The 14878-nt window shown below is 42.4% G+C and overlaps 1 protein-coding gene across 10 annotated transcripts in view; it reads right to left on the bottom strand.

Moving 5' to 3' along the window:
• Window positions 1-2393: 2393 nt before the first annotated feature.
• Window positions 2394-14878, bottom strand: part of lyst (lysosomal trafficking regulator) — a 51034-nt gene continuing 38549 nt past the window's right edge. For 8 of the 10 annotated variants that reach the window (XM_058651226.1, XM_058651225.1, XM_058651228.1 and 5 more), the window contains 27 exons: window positions 14393-14545; window positions 14091-14252; window positions 13548-13739; window positions 13250-13461; window positions 12940-13149; window positions 12377-12553; window positions 12157-12233; window positions 11839-12027; window positions 11180-11325; window positions 11001-11097; window positions 10693-10754; window positions 10449-10504; window positions 10195-10347; window positions 8631-8875; window positions 8075-8141; window positions 7825-7981; window positions 7166-7306; window positions 6847-7064; window positions 6523-6753; window positions 6220-6409; window positions 5999-6135; window positions 4692-4790; window positions 3815-3954; window positions 3607-3704; window positions 3343-3499; window positions 2878-2949; window positions 2394-2770 (listed from right to left, as the gene is read on the bottom strand). In XM_058651226.1, the coding sequence (XP_058507209.1) occupies window positions 2632-2770; window positions 2878-2949; window positions 3343-3499; window positions 3607-3704; window positions 3815-3954; window positions 4692-4790; window positions 5999-6135; window positions 6220-6409; window positions 6523-6753; window positions 6847-7064; window positions 7166-7306; window positions 7825-7981; window positions 8075-8141; window positions 8631-8875; window positions 10195-10347; window positions 10449-10504; window positions 10693-10754; window positions 11001-11097; window positions 11180-11325; window positions 11839-12027; window positions 12157-12233; window positions 12377-12553; window positions 12940-13149; window positions 13250-13461; window positions 13548-13739; window positions 14091-14252; window positions 14393-14545 (3977 nt within the window). In that variant the 3' untranslated portion in view covers window positions 2394-2631. The remainder of the gene's footprint in view (window positions 2771-2877; window positions 2950-3342; window positions 3500-3606; window positions 3705-3814; window positions 3955-4691; window positions 4791-5998; window positions 6136-6219; window positions 6410-6522; window positions 6754-6846; window positions 7065-7165; window positions 7307-7824; window positions 7982-8074; window positions 8142-8630; window positions 8876-10194; window positions 10348-10448; window positions 10505-10692; window positions 10755-11000; window positions 11098-11179; window positions 11326-11838; window positions 12028-12156; window positions 12234-12376; window positions 12554-12939; window positions 13150-13249; window positions 13462-13547; window positions 13740-14090; window positions 14253-14392; window positions 14546-14878) is intronic. The other 2 variants (XM_058651231.1, XM_058651232.1) reach the window with 1 other exon arrangement.

The raw sequence follows: 14878 nt of genomic DNA, 5'->3' as shown, positions 1-14878 counted from the left end.
AATGAAATGACACAATTCAAGCAACCTAAGACGATGATCTTAAATTATGCATAGCCTAAGGTAACAAAAATATTTCCTTCTTCAGAAAGCACAAAGACATCGCTCATTAATCACGCTTTCCTCTCCGATTTTTTGCCATTTTCTCAAAACAAAACATAAACAAACAACAAAACAAGAACACAGTTTCACCCATGGATGTTAAAGGGAGAGAGAGAGAGAAAAGGTTGTGGTGCTTATAGACAAACACTGAAGGTTTCATGGAGGAAATGTATGTACACATGCAGGCGTGAAACTCGGTAAACAATCTCAGTAACTTCATGTCTCGTTACAGGCCTGACTGAGCCGAAGAGAAAGAGAAAAACAAAACAAACAGCAACACCAAAGGAATGACATCATTACATAAGAAATATTCCCTTTCTTGAAAACAAGTCAAAGACAAAGTGTAAAATGTAAGAAATCATTTCCTAACTGAAGGCTCACTGCAGTCACCATGAAGGTTGAACATTATTTCACAGCTGCTGGAACAAACTCCTGGTTTCTAACATCGATGACCTATTGCATGTTCGTGACAGATATTGCTTTTCTCGGTTAGATTTATTGGTGGATTTAAACCAAAGCACAGTTCATATTAAGACCACAGATCATTGGCTCTGACTGAATTACACGTTTTTTTTTTGTTGTTTTTTAAAAAAAGTGCTTCTGCTACCTTTCGACTCTTTAAAGACTGACAAGCGAAAGTGCAGTGAGTTGAGTGGGAATGTAAAGAATGGTCACATGGATTGGGTTAAGGAGGAGGACGTTTGGTCAACACTGATCAGTGTAGTGTCTATAAATCAGCTGTAAACCTCTTCAGCATATGAGACATCAATGCTCGGACCTCAGCTGGCAGAAAATGATGCAACGTTTATTTTAAAGTATCGTTTTTGTTTTGAAGGTGAGATATTTACGCAGAGTCAGTGTAGACTGTGTTCAGTGTCTGTTTGGAGAGGGCGACAAGAGAACTAGAACATGATCTGTGCATTGTTTGGATGTGAAACAGCAGAAAAAACTGTACAGTGTAAGTGTTTAACGGAGCAGCGCACATATGATGTTACATCATTTCTGAATGAGGGTAAGAAAACCGTTTACTATGTTTTGAATCATTCTTAAAGCTGTGTTATGACGCAGCAGAGCAGCTGTTTGGGTTATACTTCCAAAGACGGCGTCAGACAGCGTTGCAAACCCCGGAAAGTGTTCTAAATGTAGCTAACAGTTGCTTATTTTCTCAGTTGGGTTTTGGGACATTTTCTCTGCCGTCCCCCCCATTAACTTTAAAACAAAGCGTGAAAGCAGTTCCAGTTCTAATGTCTCCTATTAACAGGCCTCCCGCTAAATACAACACATTAACTCTGCATACGTACCTCATGCATCGCCACTTAAACTGAATAAAACTAAACTGTCCCCTAAAAGCTGCACAGGTATGAAGCTTCAGTGAGGATGAGGAGGTTTACAGGATCATCTTCTCTGCATCTTTTCTAGCTTTAGGCAGTCGATGCTGTTTGTTAACTGCTCTCTGGAATTATCGCGGCGAGCTTGATGATGGAGTGAAAGGTTTAGTGCATTTGAGCAGCAGAGAGTAAAACACAAGGGAAGGGAAGATTTTTCTAATAAATAAATCATATCTGGATGTAAAGGGAGAGTTCAGCAAAGACAGGCATTAATAAAAAGGAGTGCCATGACAGTAGAGGTCACAGGGTCAAGGTCAGCATCATCCTAGCATGCAGGAGTAGGACAGAACAACCAAGGCGAGGTACACTTCATTCCCAGGTTCTCCCATTATCTTCCGCTGAGTGCAGATACACAGTCATGCAGGGACGCGACACAAGAACTCAGACGTGAGTAGAGCAGACAGCCCATCACAGCAGCGTCTCACTCCCACAGAGCAGGTCGTCTCCTGGTGACAGACGCGAGGACGGGCTCCCACCTTCCTTCCCTCCCTTCCTACCAACTACTGCAGCGTCAGCAGGACACTCTTACCGAGCTCTGGCACCAATTTGTCAGACGACGCGCTGCGGGAGAGCCGAGCGACGGTGAAATGGGAGACGGGGGCGGACGCAAACACAAACACTTTCGATCTGACTTCAGCCATACCATAGCAGCTTACCAGGACAGAGCAAAAAAAATATACATTGCACAGGCAACAGAAACTCAAGAGTAGGAAACAAACTAACAGAAAAACAAAACACAAAAGACCAAACATACTCGCACAAATGCATTTTGTGTAAAGTGTCTGTTGCAGCCTCAACCAATTATCCATCCTTTCCACCACAATATGTTTATAAATATATACACACATATGTATATGTATATGTATATATATATATATATATATATATATATATATATATATATATATATATATATATATATATATATTTATAAACATATAATACTATTTTATATCATCATTTCTGGATGCTGGGAGTAGTAATCGCTTAGCTGGGGATGGCTTTAGTTAAAAGTCAAGGAGGGTTGAGGGAGGTTGAGGCCATGCTGACAAGTCCTCTCCTGGGGAAGAGGAGGAAGAAAGCGGGGAGGAAGAGGGAGCTCCCCCCGCTGAGAGGTGGACAGTCGTAAATGTCAGACGCACGGTCAACCTGCAGCGTAGCTGCTAAGGAAGGAGTAGAACATGGGCAGCTTCATGCGCTGCTGGTCCCGTCTACACCACGCCATCACCGTACCCTCACTGTTGGCCGTGTAGAGGTGGTGACCGTCACACGAGTACGTCAGGCTGAGGCACACAGTGAGGGAGAAAGTGCAATCATCAGGATTCCCCCACAGGATATATAAATGTTAACGGTGGTGTAATTTAGCATGGCTGTGGCTCTGTTACTGTACCTGATGATAGGTTTGCTTGACTTGGAAAAGGTGATCTCTCTCACTGGTTTCAAATCCCAGGTGCTCCACAACCTGGAAAAAAAGAATATGTATTATGTGCCGTGTCCTTCATCTGAACACTGGCTCTGGCACTGAGCAGAACTATCAGTATATACAGTACATATTCTTGGCCCTGAAGGGACAAGAAGTGTTAATAATAAAATAACAAAATTCAATTCACTTCTACTTGTGTTCTCTGTCATATTCCAACCTGTTTACAACTGGCTCACTTTAATAGAACAAAGTTGCGTGAGCACTCACTAGGAAAGTCTTTTATGGTAAATTTGAAGATGCAGTGAGCAAGTCACAGTGCAGCAGCTTCATTAAACCATTTCATGACTTCAAATAGTGCATTGAAATGAAATCAGTGGTCCCCAAATAGGTGTATTTGTATCTTTGACTTTACAGAGTAAAATTTCTGCTTACCTAACAACACCATTCTCCAGCCCACCGGCGATGACGTTGACAGACACGCCCTCCGGCTGGTTGGAGAAAGCCACAGAGCAGATGATCTCTCTGCAGTGGACGTGACCGATCAGATCGCCGTTCACCGTCCACAGGCGCAGGTCGCTGCCTCCGCCCACTGAATACAAAGAAACATGTGTCATGATAGTGGTGATGATGATGGTCTGGGGATGTAATACACTAATGTAACACTGTGGTCTACAGAACAGGGCGTTCTTCTCCTACCTGAGTCACAAACTGTTGCAATGTCACCTGAGGTCTCACTTGCAGACACAGCAGTCACCGGGCTTTTGTGTCCTGTGAGGCTTTGAACATAACACAGCCTGGAAAAAAAACACAACACAGAACAGCTCACACAGACGCACAGAGAGTGTATGCAGAGATAAAAAAAGGTCATGATGATTTCCTCTTGTTTTCGTACACACACACTGACCTGTTGAGGTCCCAGAGGATACAGGTGCCGTCTTGGCTGACACTGATGAGGATGCTGTATGGTTTGCAGACAAACAGACTGGTGACTTCCCCCGTGTGTCCATACAGGTGAACCTGAGATTCTACCTCCATCTCTGAAGGCTATGAACAGACATGGATCAAATCAAAAACATCCAATAAATTAGAGCCCATAGAGACAGAAAGAACGCAGACGTCCTGCTTAGAGCTGGTAACATCAGTCCTGGGGAATTCTATCACAACTGGACAGTGTTACGTGTGAAAGTAACTCTCGACAACTCTTGACCTAATTTATTTATTTATGTAAAAGAAACACTTGTCATCAAACCACCTCCAAATCTGTTTCTTTTTGTTGTTTTGTTTTTTTAATCAGATCTGAGGATGCAAAACACATTGGATGCATTCAAAATGCATTGAATGATGTTCATACCAGGTCTGAACAGGGTCATCCACACCTGAATACTCACATGTGACTCATTGTTAGCATGGATGTGCCATCTTAATTTTCGCCATTTCCTAAAAAAAACTCCATTAATCAATGTCCTATAGGAGTTTCTCTCAATTGCCATTGAAACGCCCTTCAGCACCAGAGAAATAGGAAATGTAGCTGTTGATGGCGACCAATGAAAGTCTAAAGCCTCTCTGATGGCTGAACTCCCAGACCCCTAATCCCACTTGTGGACTCGGTGGAAATGTGTTTCAAGGGCGACTGTGATGTGACTAATGAAGCTGAGCGTTTGAGCACAGTGAAGCTGCCTAAAGAGGGGGAGAGGAGAGTGGGGGTGACGGGAGGTGGGCGGCGGATTGGGCGTTGATGTGGAGGAGATAGGTTAGAGGGAGAGGTTGCCATGGAAACCCACCGTGGTGCTGGTGAAGCGGTTGCTGTAGGCGGTAATGACTCCACACTTGCTACCTGTAAATAGCTGGCAGCTATCGGGCACCCAGGCACAACTGGTCACCTAGAGGAGAAAAAGGGAGAGAGAGATTTTTGGACACAGTGGAAAAGAGAGAGAAACCTGGAAGCTTATTGGATAAATGGGAGGGAAAGAAACACAATTCTTAGAAGCAATGCAATTATCTCTTGAAGGATTTTTAACTGATGCAGAAAAATCAATCATCAAAATGTAAAGAAAATATCTGCCATCTGTATCTACTTGCCTCTGCTCCTTTGTGCTGATGCCATGGAAAAGTCACAGAGTTAAAGATGCAATATGTAACATATAAACATGAAACAACAAAATAGTGTACTTACATTAACCAAAACATTTTTGAACGTTCTTTAAATGCATAGAAATCCATATTTGTATTCAAGGTAACAGACCATTTCTTTTTGGTCGCCTTTCAGTGAAGTCAACTGTTTGTGCGTCTCAAAAGAATACAAAAACAATTCCCATGATCCCCTGTGCTTTCTGACAACAAACTAGGTCTTTTGTTATTGTTTTCATTGAGACATCCCTCACAGCTAACAAAAGTTACACACTGCGCCTTTAAAAACAGGTTTATCAGAGTGGTAGATATAGTTTAAATCTCATTTGAACAGTGCAGCTCTGAAGTCACAGGTAGGCCTCGTTCAGCCAGTCATGCCATTGTTTTGAATATTTTTCAATAAATGCATGAAAAACAATGGTAAAAATACTGTTTCAGCTGGAAGAGGCACAGAGAAGCTGATGACTGCACTGCTGTTCTCCCTCTTCCTGCTCCGTTTCACATAATGCAGTTCTGAATCACATGTAAATATCAATCAATATTGTAGTTCTTCATATTTTTCCAGATGTGTGAATCTTAAGTAGACAAAAATACATGTATGAGACGTGTGGGGACACCCCTCTAGTGCCAGACTGAATCTGTATGAGTTGCTGTTAGAGGGTCACGGTTTAGTCTTTTCCTGGTTTCACGAATGTGTTGTTATTAATAAAAGACAAGATGCAAGTAAATAACCTAATAATTTAATTATGGATCATTTATACACTATGATTTCAAAGGAAAACCTGTTATTTCTATAATCATATTGTAGCCATGTGAATTGTAATCTAATTGAATGATAGGTTACCAAGAGATTACCACCCCTAATTGATTAATCCTGTGTGTAGATTTGTTTAAAACTAGTAACAAGTATTACAGTTACTTCTTCTCTGACAGGGGCCCTGGGTTTTTCTGAGCTTCTTACCTGGTGTAGTTGTGAGCACTGAATAAAGTTGATAGGTGGTTCGCTCTGTTTGCTCTTCAGCCTCAGTATGTTGTCTGCATAACCCCAGCTCAAGATGGCTGACCACTGGATGTCTGTGCTGTGCATGCTCCGCACACCTACCACAGAAGGAGATGCAGAATAAATGGAGTCAGCAAGCCATTGTGGAAAAACTTCCTGTTGCTGAGTGGCGCACTCCCTACCTTGCTCCTTGCTGTAAATCATCATGAGGCAGAACTTGCGGGACAAGCCGCAGATGGCTCGCGTGGGAAGAGCCAACAGGGATCCGAACCTCTCCCCGTGTGGCTGGCTGAAGCACACCACTGGGTCTGGAGCAGAGGGCGAGCCCACATACTCACCCCACTTCAGACCTTTGATCCATGGTAGCGGGCTCTGTGGGTGAAGGAAGTGGAAATTGCCAGGTGAGCAGCAAATCATCAGACAGTTTCATTCTTCCTCACTGAACAGTGGTGTGCTAGAAACACCACAACTACATAGTGGATTACCGGGCAAACAATTTCTTTGGTCTGTTCTCTGGTTTCTCTAAAGGCCAGCTGGACCAGGAGTCCCATGGCTGCTGGCAGCTCTCCATCAATTGTGAGCTTTGGCCCGGCCCTGCTGATGTGAGAGGCATTGAAGAGCTGCCTGGGCGTCTGTCCGTATGTTTTGATCATTGTCTCCAGGGCCCGTCGCTGTACTGGGTCTTCTACAGACGAAACATCCATGCCAAAATAAGTCTGTGAAAAGCAAAACAAAACTGATGTCAGCAACAACAACTGCAGTATTTTCTCATTAGCGCTAAGCAAATGTGGTGATGCACAGATTCTTACAGCAGGGTGGAAGACGTTGATGGCTTGGACAGCAGCTTTGCCTTTCTGCTTGAGCCCAAACACCAGGTCGATCCACTGACACAGAGTCTGGGAGACCTGTTCAGACTCTAGGGCTTGTCTGTGGATCAGGATGAACAGACGTGGGTCGTTGCGAGCCCAGGGTGGCAAATTCACATGATTCACCCTCTCACCGTTCTGACGAACCCCAAAATCAAAACCTGTTCAGGCACAAAAATATACATTTCATCAGCAGTGAGCAAAAAGAATGAGGGAGCTAAAGGTAGATATGAATGTTGAGGGTATAAATAAAAAATATTACCCTCTCTGTTAACCAAGAATTCTGGCAGGTAGAAAAACTCTGGGATGAGCTCTTTCACATCAGTCATGGACTCATAGGAGGACAGTCGCCACGTCGTGTTCATGGAGTGAAACGTCCGGTCCGGGATATCAAAGCTCTGATCTGATTGAGGCCAAAGACAATCTTATTACAAATTCAACTCACTGATTGAAAAGATCCCCTTTCATGACCAGAGAGAGCACGCTTGGTGAATTCATTTACAATCACACAAAAAAGGTGCTTTAGAGGATCACAGAGGAGGAGTACAGAGAGGATTGAATGGACAAAAATAATTAACATGTATAGAGAAGAGAAGGGGAACACCTGATCAGAGAAAAGTACAGAGGCGTAATAACCTTTAATGCTAACGCATGTGACGCAACACAGGAAACGGCTTGCTTTCAGAATCTTAGCACTAAAAACATGAGCATCAAATGAGATGAAGCAGTCAGGGTAAAGTAGACTGTTGGGACTCGGGGATAAAAGCTATTTGGAGCTGTATGATAATTATCTGCTGTTAAAGAGCCACACATTTCCAGTCAATTAACAGTGCATTTGCTTGTTGAAAGTAAAAAACTATGCAGTTGGACTATCCAGGCGTTTCTCACTTAACTTTCAGGAAACAATAATGTGTGACTCACCCTGGTAGGCAAGGAACATCTTGGTGAAAGGAGGCATCCGGACCAGGAAGTGCAGCACAGTGCCACTGTTGGAGTAGTGTGAGCCGTAATGGTAAGGCTGGACAGGCGGCATGGGATCATCCTCACGAATGCCTTTCTTGTATTCCTCCTCCAAGTACTGCAAATCAAGCACATGTGTAAGGGTGTCTTTTCTTACTGCATCATGGAAAAAACTAAAAGTAACACATGCTACGGTACGACAGGGCCTCACCCTGTAATTGTCCACATATCGATCCTCTTTTTCTTTTGACTGGACTGCAATGGGTTTACTCAAATTCCTGCATGACAAAGTAGAAGGAAAGCATTAACAAACCATGGATTTATACAGTATATCCACTAAAACGTGGCATGCTTAATTGTCCGTTTTCCTCTAAATGAGAACATAAGACCAGAATTTCACGATTGAGACCATTAACTAACCCTAACCCTCAACCAGAAAACCGGAAGACTATGTCCACTTTTTATATCCAGACTATGCTTTGAACGTGGCCTGGTTGTTGGTGTCAGACAGGCTGGTCTCACTATATCAGAAACTGCCGACGACTGGAATTTTCACTCACAACTATATCTAGGGTTTATAGAATTGTCGGCAGGGAAAAAATATGAATTGAGCGGCAGTTCTCTGGGCAAAAATGGTAACAAAACATGCCACTTTAAAAGGAGTCCTGTGTCCCAAATAAAGTTGCCACTGAGTGTACATTACAATGCTCAAGACTAAAACATAGAACTCCTTTCAAAACACAAAGAGAGATTTAACTCTGCAGCACCTGTAGATGTTTGGATCCTGCAGGTCGAGCGTCTCACTGATGTAATCTCGCAGGATAAAGGGGAACACAGGATACTGCATGAGGTCGTTGAAGGAGCGCCCTGCGTGCTTGTTGAGATGAGTGAGGTACTCAAAGTTGGTGATCTGACTAGAGCCCCACAACTGTGTGAGTGCCGTGATGTTGCCGTGCTCCAGCAGGTTGGGCAGATCAGAGGTCAGGATGTTGTGGTAGACGTCGTCACGGAACTAAAGCGAGAACACAGATAATTGAGATTATTTCTAGCTCTAGTGTTAGGAAGGGTCTGAAACTTAGTAAAAGTATACACTCCCAAAAATAATAAAAAATGATGACATTTCTTTAAGTGTACCCAGTTTAATGCACCACTAAAAAATTTAGCTCAGTGCATAGAAGAAGCAACTGATGGTTTAATTTATCAAAACCCAAAAGACAATACATAATAAATGCACAAGATGCCCAACATGATCATAGGGCTGGGTGATATACAGTGACAGGAAGAGAAGGAGGAAAAAAAGAGTTGTTATGAGCGATATTGGAGCTAGAGATCTTTTTGTCACGCTCTGGTCAAAATACTTTGGTGTCATCCTGACAGAGGAGACTCTGCTCTCCTCTTCTCTGAAAAAATGCAAATGTAAGCACAGCTTTACATTTATGATATAAATGGCAGTGTGCAATGCAATACCATGTTTGTAAATATATTGGAATAATATATACCATCCAATTCTGGCTTTCCATCATATGGAGGACAAAGCAGTAGAAAATGGATGGTATACTATCTAACCCTACATGGTGATATTAAATAGATTTAATGGAATACACTTGCTGAATTGTATACAATTAAAAAAAATCACGAGAGGACCAGCAATGTTTGTAATGTTTAACCACAACACATCATCTTAAATTAAAATATCTTATTGTTTGTTGATCTTTGTAAATCCGCAGATTATCTGAGGACACTGGACTGAGGACTTTTCTGCTTAGGAAAACTCTGGTTTGCACAAAAGCAAGTCTCCCAAGCACACAATAGATTTCTTTTCATATTTAAATAAAAAGCGGTGTAAGATAATGATAGTTATCACCTCACAGAGAACAGTGGTTTTGCATCCGATATGATCATGATTGAATCCTGGCACAGAATACCACAGAGCTTGAGAAGCACCAGGGACAGAATAATAAAGAGGCGACAGTAAACCCTCAAAACAAAAGTTATTTTCAAGCTGCATTTTGTCAATTCATACATCTTTTTATTTGAGCATCAGTCGTCTCCTTCTCATTTTTATCACAGTCCATTATGTGAGGCAACATTTTAATATTCAAATGAAACACAGATTTAATTTTGCTCCACTGATCTCCTGGGTAGTCTAGTATTTATGATAAGCCCCGTCAGTTCTTTGTTATAATAAAATGAAATAATTTAAGTAACACTAGAGGATCTGCTGTATGCCTGTCACGACCGATGTTAGCATTCATTTCAGCATTTCATTCTTGCATGAGCAACCTTCCACTGACAACGTGGTGTCCTTCATTTTTATTCTATGTGACTAACCTTGGTATTGTCAAAGGCTAACAGCAGGGTCCTGCCATTGGTGAGGAATATCTCCACAGCATTGTCTCTTAGCTGCCACCAGCGCTTGTGTACCTCCTTGATCTCCTCATAGGTCCAGGAGAAAGAAGGGGCCTCAGTCTCCCCATGAAGGCTCTGTCCAAACACAGGAGCATACGTTAGGTTGAGTTCAGATAACGTAGCAACACCTCTTTTGGTGAAGAAACAAAAGCATGAACAACAGAGTCTGGCATTACCTGGTTGTCATGAGCATCAGCAGCATTGTCTTCTACAAAGTACATCCCAGACTTTCCTGTGAAGAACACAACAAACAAAAGCATCCACCACTGAATTAACACACACTTGTATGTAATGCCAGAGGAATATCCCTCATGCCTCAAAGAGAAAGAGAGAACACATTACTCTTTGTGCATTTTTGACTGCCTGAGTCATTAAGTGTATTATGCATGGAGCAGCTGTGAATGACAGTCAGTGACTTACCCAGAAGTAGCTCTCCCACTGTCTCTCTGGAGGGCGCGACACTAATGCACCGCCTAGTGAACCTAAGGACAAAAAGACATTCTTCAAACAAGAATAATACAACATAGTACTACATAGACTACATACATTCAGTAGTCAGACATTAACACACAAACTAGAAACACGAGACACTTTATACGTAACTCTGACACAGTTGTGGCAAAGTTGTCTTCTTTAGATCCCTCTTCAGATCACACTAAATTCCTGAGATGGACATAATGTTTACTCAGGTTACAGACATGCGGATAGAGTGAGGAACAAAGTTATACCTGATGGCTTCACTGGTGGCTTTGTCTTTGACAGTGGAGGAAAAGGAGGAGTGAGTATTATCCTCAAACAGGAAGGACAGTGGTGGCGTCATGGTGTCTAAACAAAGAAATGAAGGTCAGATTTAGAAAAACAAATACACCGCCACGATACAGAAATTCACCAGAAAGGGGACCTTCACCTTCAGACTTGCGCCTGTCTTTGAGCAGGTATTTGTTGGGGATGGTGAGGTAGCATCTCTGTAATCGCCGGCGCTCCCGGTTTGGCCCTTCAGTGGGGTCCAGCTGCCAGGATGTTGGGTACGATGTCTGGTCGTACCAAACCGCACTGAAACAGACATCATTGCTATCTGTAAAGCTTTGTCTATTAATATGAATGTAGAGTAGAAACTGACAGCATGGCCATACATTTATCACATCTTTAATGTTTTAGGGCATTGGAGAGGTCTATATTCAACAATTTCGCATGAGTTTGTAAGTAAGTGAGTAGTAAAAGGTGAGCACCAAAAATTAAGATACAAAAGACAGATACAGTATTAATAATTTACAATGATTATGATACCATTTAATTTTCATATATATATATATATATATATATATATATATATATATATATATTTATATATATTGCCTTAAAATTAAATAAGGTTGCACCATGCAGTATGGGATGAGCTGCAGTTAAAGCTTTTTAACTTTTTAACTTTTCAACAGTCAACCTGCTTAGAATGGCATCTTCTCAAATGTTTCATGAGAACATTTTCATTTCTCATTTTCTCTATTTCATAGCCACACATGAGAATTAAATAAATGTTCATAGTCAGAAAGGAATTTCAAAGCTCACCGGTCATGCGTCAGTTGTTGCACCAGCTCCTGCCAGTGCCGGCTGGCGCTGAGGTCAGTCTTATAGAGTCCTCTGATGTGCTGGATGACTTTCTTTCTCTCCATGCCTTGCCGCAGAGAAACATTCTGAGTGATATCAGCTGCTATCTTAGAAATGTCCTTGGACTTTCCATCAAGCCTTTGGACAAGACTGCAGAGAAATAAGAAAGTATAGAGTGAACAGAAGAAGAAAAAGGATGCAATGCTCTGACCTATTTTTGTACTAAATGTACTTCGTACTAAATATAAATTCAACATTAATGTAAAAGCCCAGACTTACTTCCTTTGAGTGTTGGTTATTTTCTTTTCCCATGCCACTTTGCTTGTTTTCTCTTCGGCTTCATACTTGTTTTTTTCCTGTGTCCATAAAGATACAAGTAAACATGCATGCATTTTTTCTGGCCAAAAAACATTCACATGTCCACCTGCATAAAAATGGGTATTTTCTCATTTTATTAAAAAAAGCATAGAGGCTGTTTTGCACTCTTTGCAGGACTCACTTCTTTTATGGCCCTGAGCAACTCTTGTTTGTGTGGGGCATTGGGTGGGATGCAGCGATGGCCACAAAGCTTCAGCGAGGTCATGAATACACCCACAGCATTCTGCTCATCTTTGGTGAGGCTGTCCTTGTGATCGTGCAGCATCTCATACAGGTACAGCGACAACTTTGGCCCATGCTGAGTGAAAGGGAGACAGAGAATAAAGGAAAGGACACATTTTTAAAAATAATTTGTGACTGAGGCAAGTCACACAGTGATGGCAGGAAACAAAACCTTGTCTTGCTGACCTTCAGTAAAGCCTGAAGCTGCGGAGTGAAAGAAAAACAAAATAACAATCCAAAGGGCAGATGAAGAGCAAGAAAACAGCCAGTTATTTTCAAATCAATAGCTAACAACACTGGGAAAACAAATGCACTAAACTAACTTAAATCTTTCCCAAACAAAACATACACATATGTGAATCTGCACTTGGTCCGTAGGTTTAGTGCTTGGCTGTGAACAACAGCTAGGTTGATGTTTAAGGTCAGAAATGGATTCCAATTATACATTTCTTTCACACTCACCTCTAGACCTGGACTGAGGCTCTCCTTGAGGATGTCTAAATGTCTGGGATCAAACACAAAATCCAGCGCCTCCTTCCTGTCAGACAGGGGAAGTGCAGGGCTGAATGTGTGCACCAGGAGGCGACCAATTTGAACCCGAAAAGTGTCCCGACAAGACCACAGGATTCTTCGCCACTGCTGATGTGGAGCTCCTCCCCGACCTGTGCTGCCCTGTAAAAACATGACCATCAAGGTACATAGACATGTGGTCTCAGAATATGGCAATCAAATCTGGACAGCTGAAAATGCATTTCAGTGACTTGTGTCCTACCAGGCTAATTTTGATTCCATCCATCATGAGTCTGAGGATGTCTTTCTGAAAGCTCTTCTTGCTGGCAGGTGGTAGGGTAAAGGGAGTGGGAGAGTGTGGGACAGAGGCAGAGCCACTCTCATCATGCGCTTGATCACCTGGATCTGGTGTAAAAAGCTGTTGGTCTGGAGAGTCGGGAATATTTAGCAGGTCAAATAAGTCCTGACTCACATCTGAAATGAGAGAGGTTCAGGTTCAGTTTATTCTCAAGTAAAATGAAGGAGAAAATAGGGAAAATTAGATGAAAGACGTTTTTCACCATGGTAAATGAGTCTGTTGACAGCAAGAACAACAAGTCTCTGCAACCGTTGGACGAACTCAGTCTCGCTGGCACGAATGGGGTTTTCCTGGCTCATCCTCCTCTGCATCATGTGGTTGAGCTCATCGCTGGCTACAGAGCGCATCCGCATCAACAGAGAGTCAGTTTGGGCCAAAGAAAACCGCCGACGACCTAAAAGCAGCAGCATTGGTGTGAGCAAAAACTGGGTGGCGTCCCTGACTGCATGCCATTTGTGAGTAAATAAAATTTTCCCTTTTAAGTTCAGAGTAAAGTTATGCTCATGTCTCATGAATCACTCAACAGAAGAAAGATTAAAAGATGGAAAAAATCTGTGCTGAAATGCTTAACATTGATTTAGTTAAGCATTCAAACATGCACACACAAAGGCTCCAGTAGCACACAAAGGTACTGGGCTAATTAACCCCAAAATTGATTAGGGGTGAGAGCGTGAGTGCACTGCAAACGTCAGAGAAGAGACATGCTCCATGAGAGAGAGGATGTCCTCCACTGAGTCCCAGCTACCTGCGTCACAGTGGAGCATGTAGGATGACGTTCCTGAGGGGGAGGGGAGGGGGGAGTCCTGGGACAGGAAGCTGAAGGGAGGGGACAGGGGGATCTGGCCATAGGAGCAGTAGTGCTGTCTGGGGATGCGGGGGATAATGGAGTCTTTCATGGCAATGGAACCTTTAGATCAGGATGAGGATCAATAAACACAGAGGTGAGAGAGGAGCAGTGAAGTGTTTAAATACACATGGTGGTCATTTGTACCTCAACACTGAGATGGATGGATGAGAAAAACTGCAAAGCAAGTCTCTGGCACTCACCTGCAATGCTCTTGCGCTTCTGATACATGGCGTGATGTGGAGAGCTTGATGCATTAACAGAGCTGCTCAGCCTTTGAGGTTCTTGATTGGCTGTGGTCTTTATAAATTCTATGGCTGACTGAAGGACACGGAACTGCAATGCTACTGCCATCTCTGGGGAAAGAAAAAAAGACAATGAACTTTGTCATGTAACAAGTTATTTTGATGCTCCTCAAGTGTTAGGCTTCATGGATAGGTTTGCTGAAATGTTCTACATGTTCTACAATGATACTGTATATATATATATTTTTTTTTTTCTGGTTTCATAATACAACTACTAACTGCTAAATATTTTTGCTTTAATTGGCCATTTTCTTTATTTTCTTGTCTTGATATGGACATTAAAGGAGACCATATACAGCAATATGGGGTGGAGTGGCTCAAGATGGAATCCCCAGTAGGGACACTTTCCAGTATCCCTCCCAAGGACTACAGAAAGGGTGGGTT

The sequence above is a fragment of the Solea solea genome, chromosome 15, assembly GCF_958295425.1.
Source record: "Solea solea chromosome 15, fSolSol10.1, whole genome shotgun sequence".
In the NCBI taxonomy this organism is placed as follows: Eukaryota; Metazoa; Chordata; class Actinopteri; order Pleuronectiformes; family Soleidae; genus Solea; species Solea solea.
The sequence above is the reverse complement of the archived record's forward strand: the minus strand, read 5'-3'. Positions and strand labels throughout refer to the sequence as shown.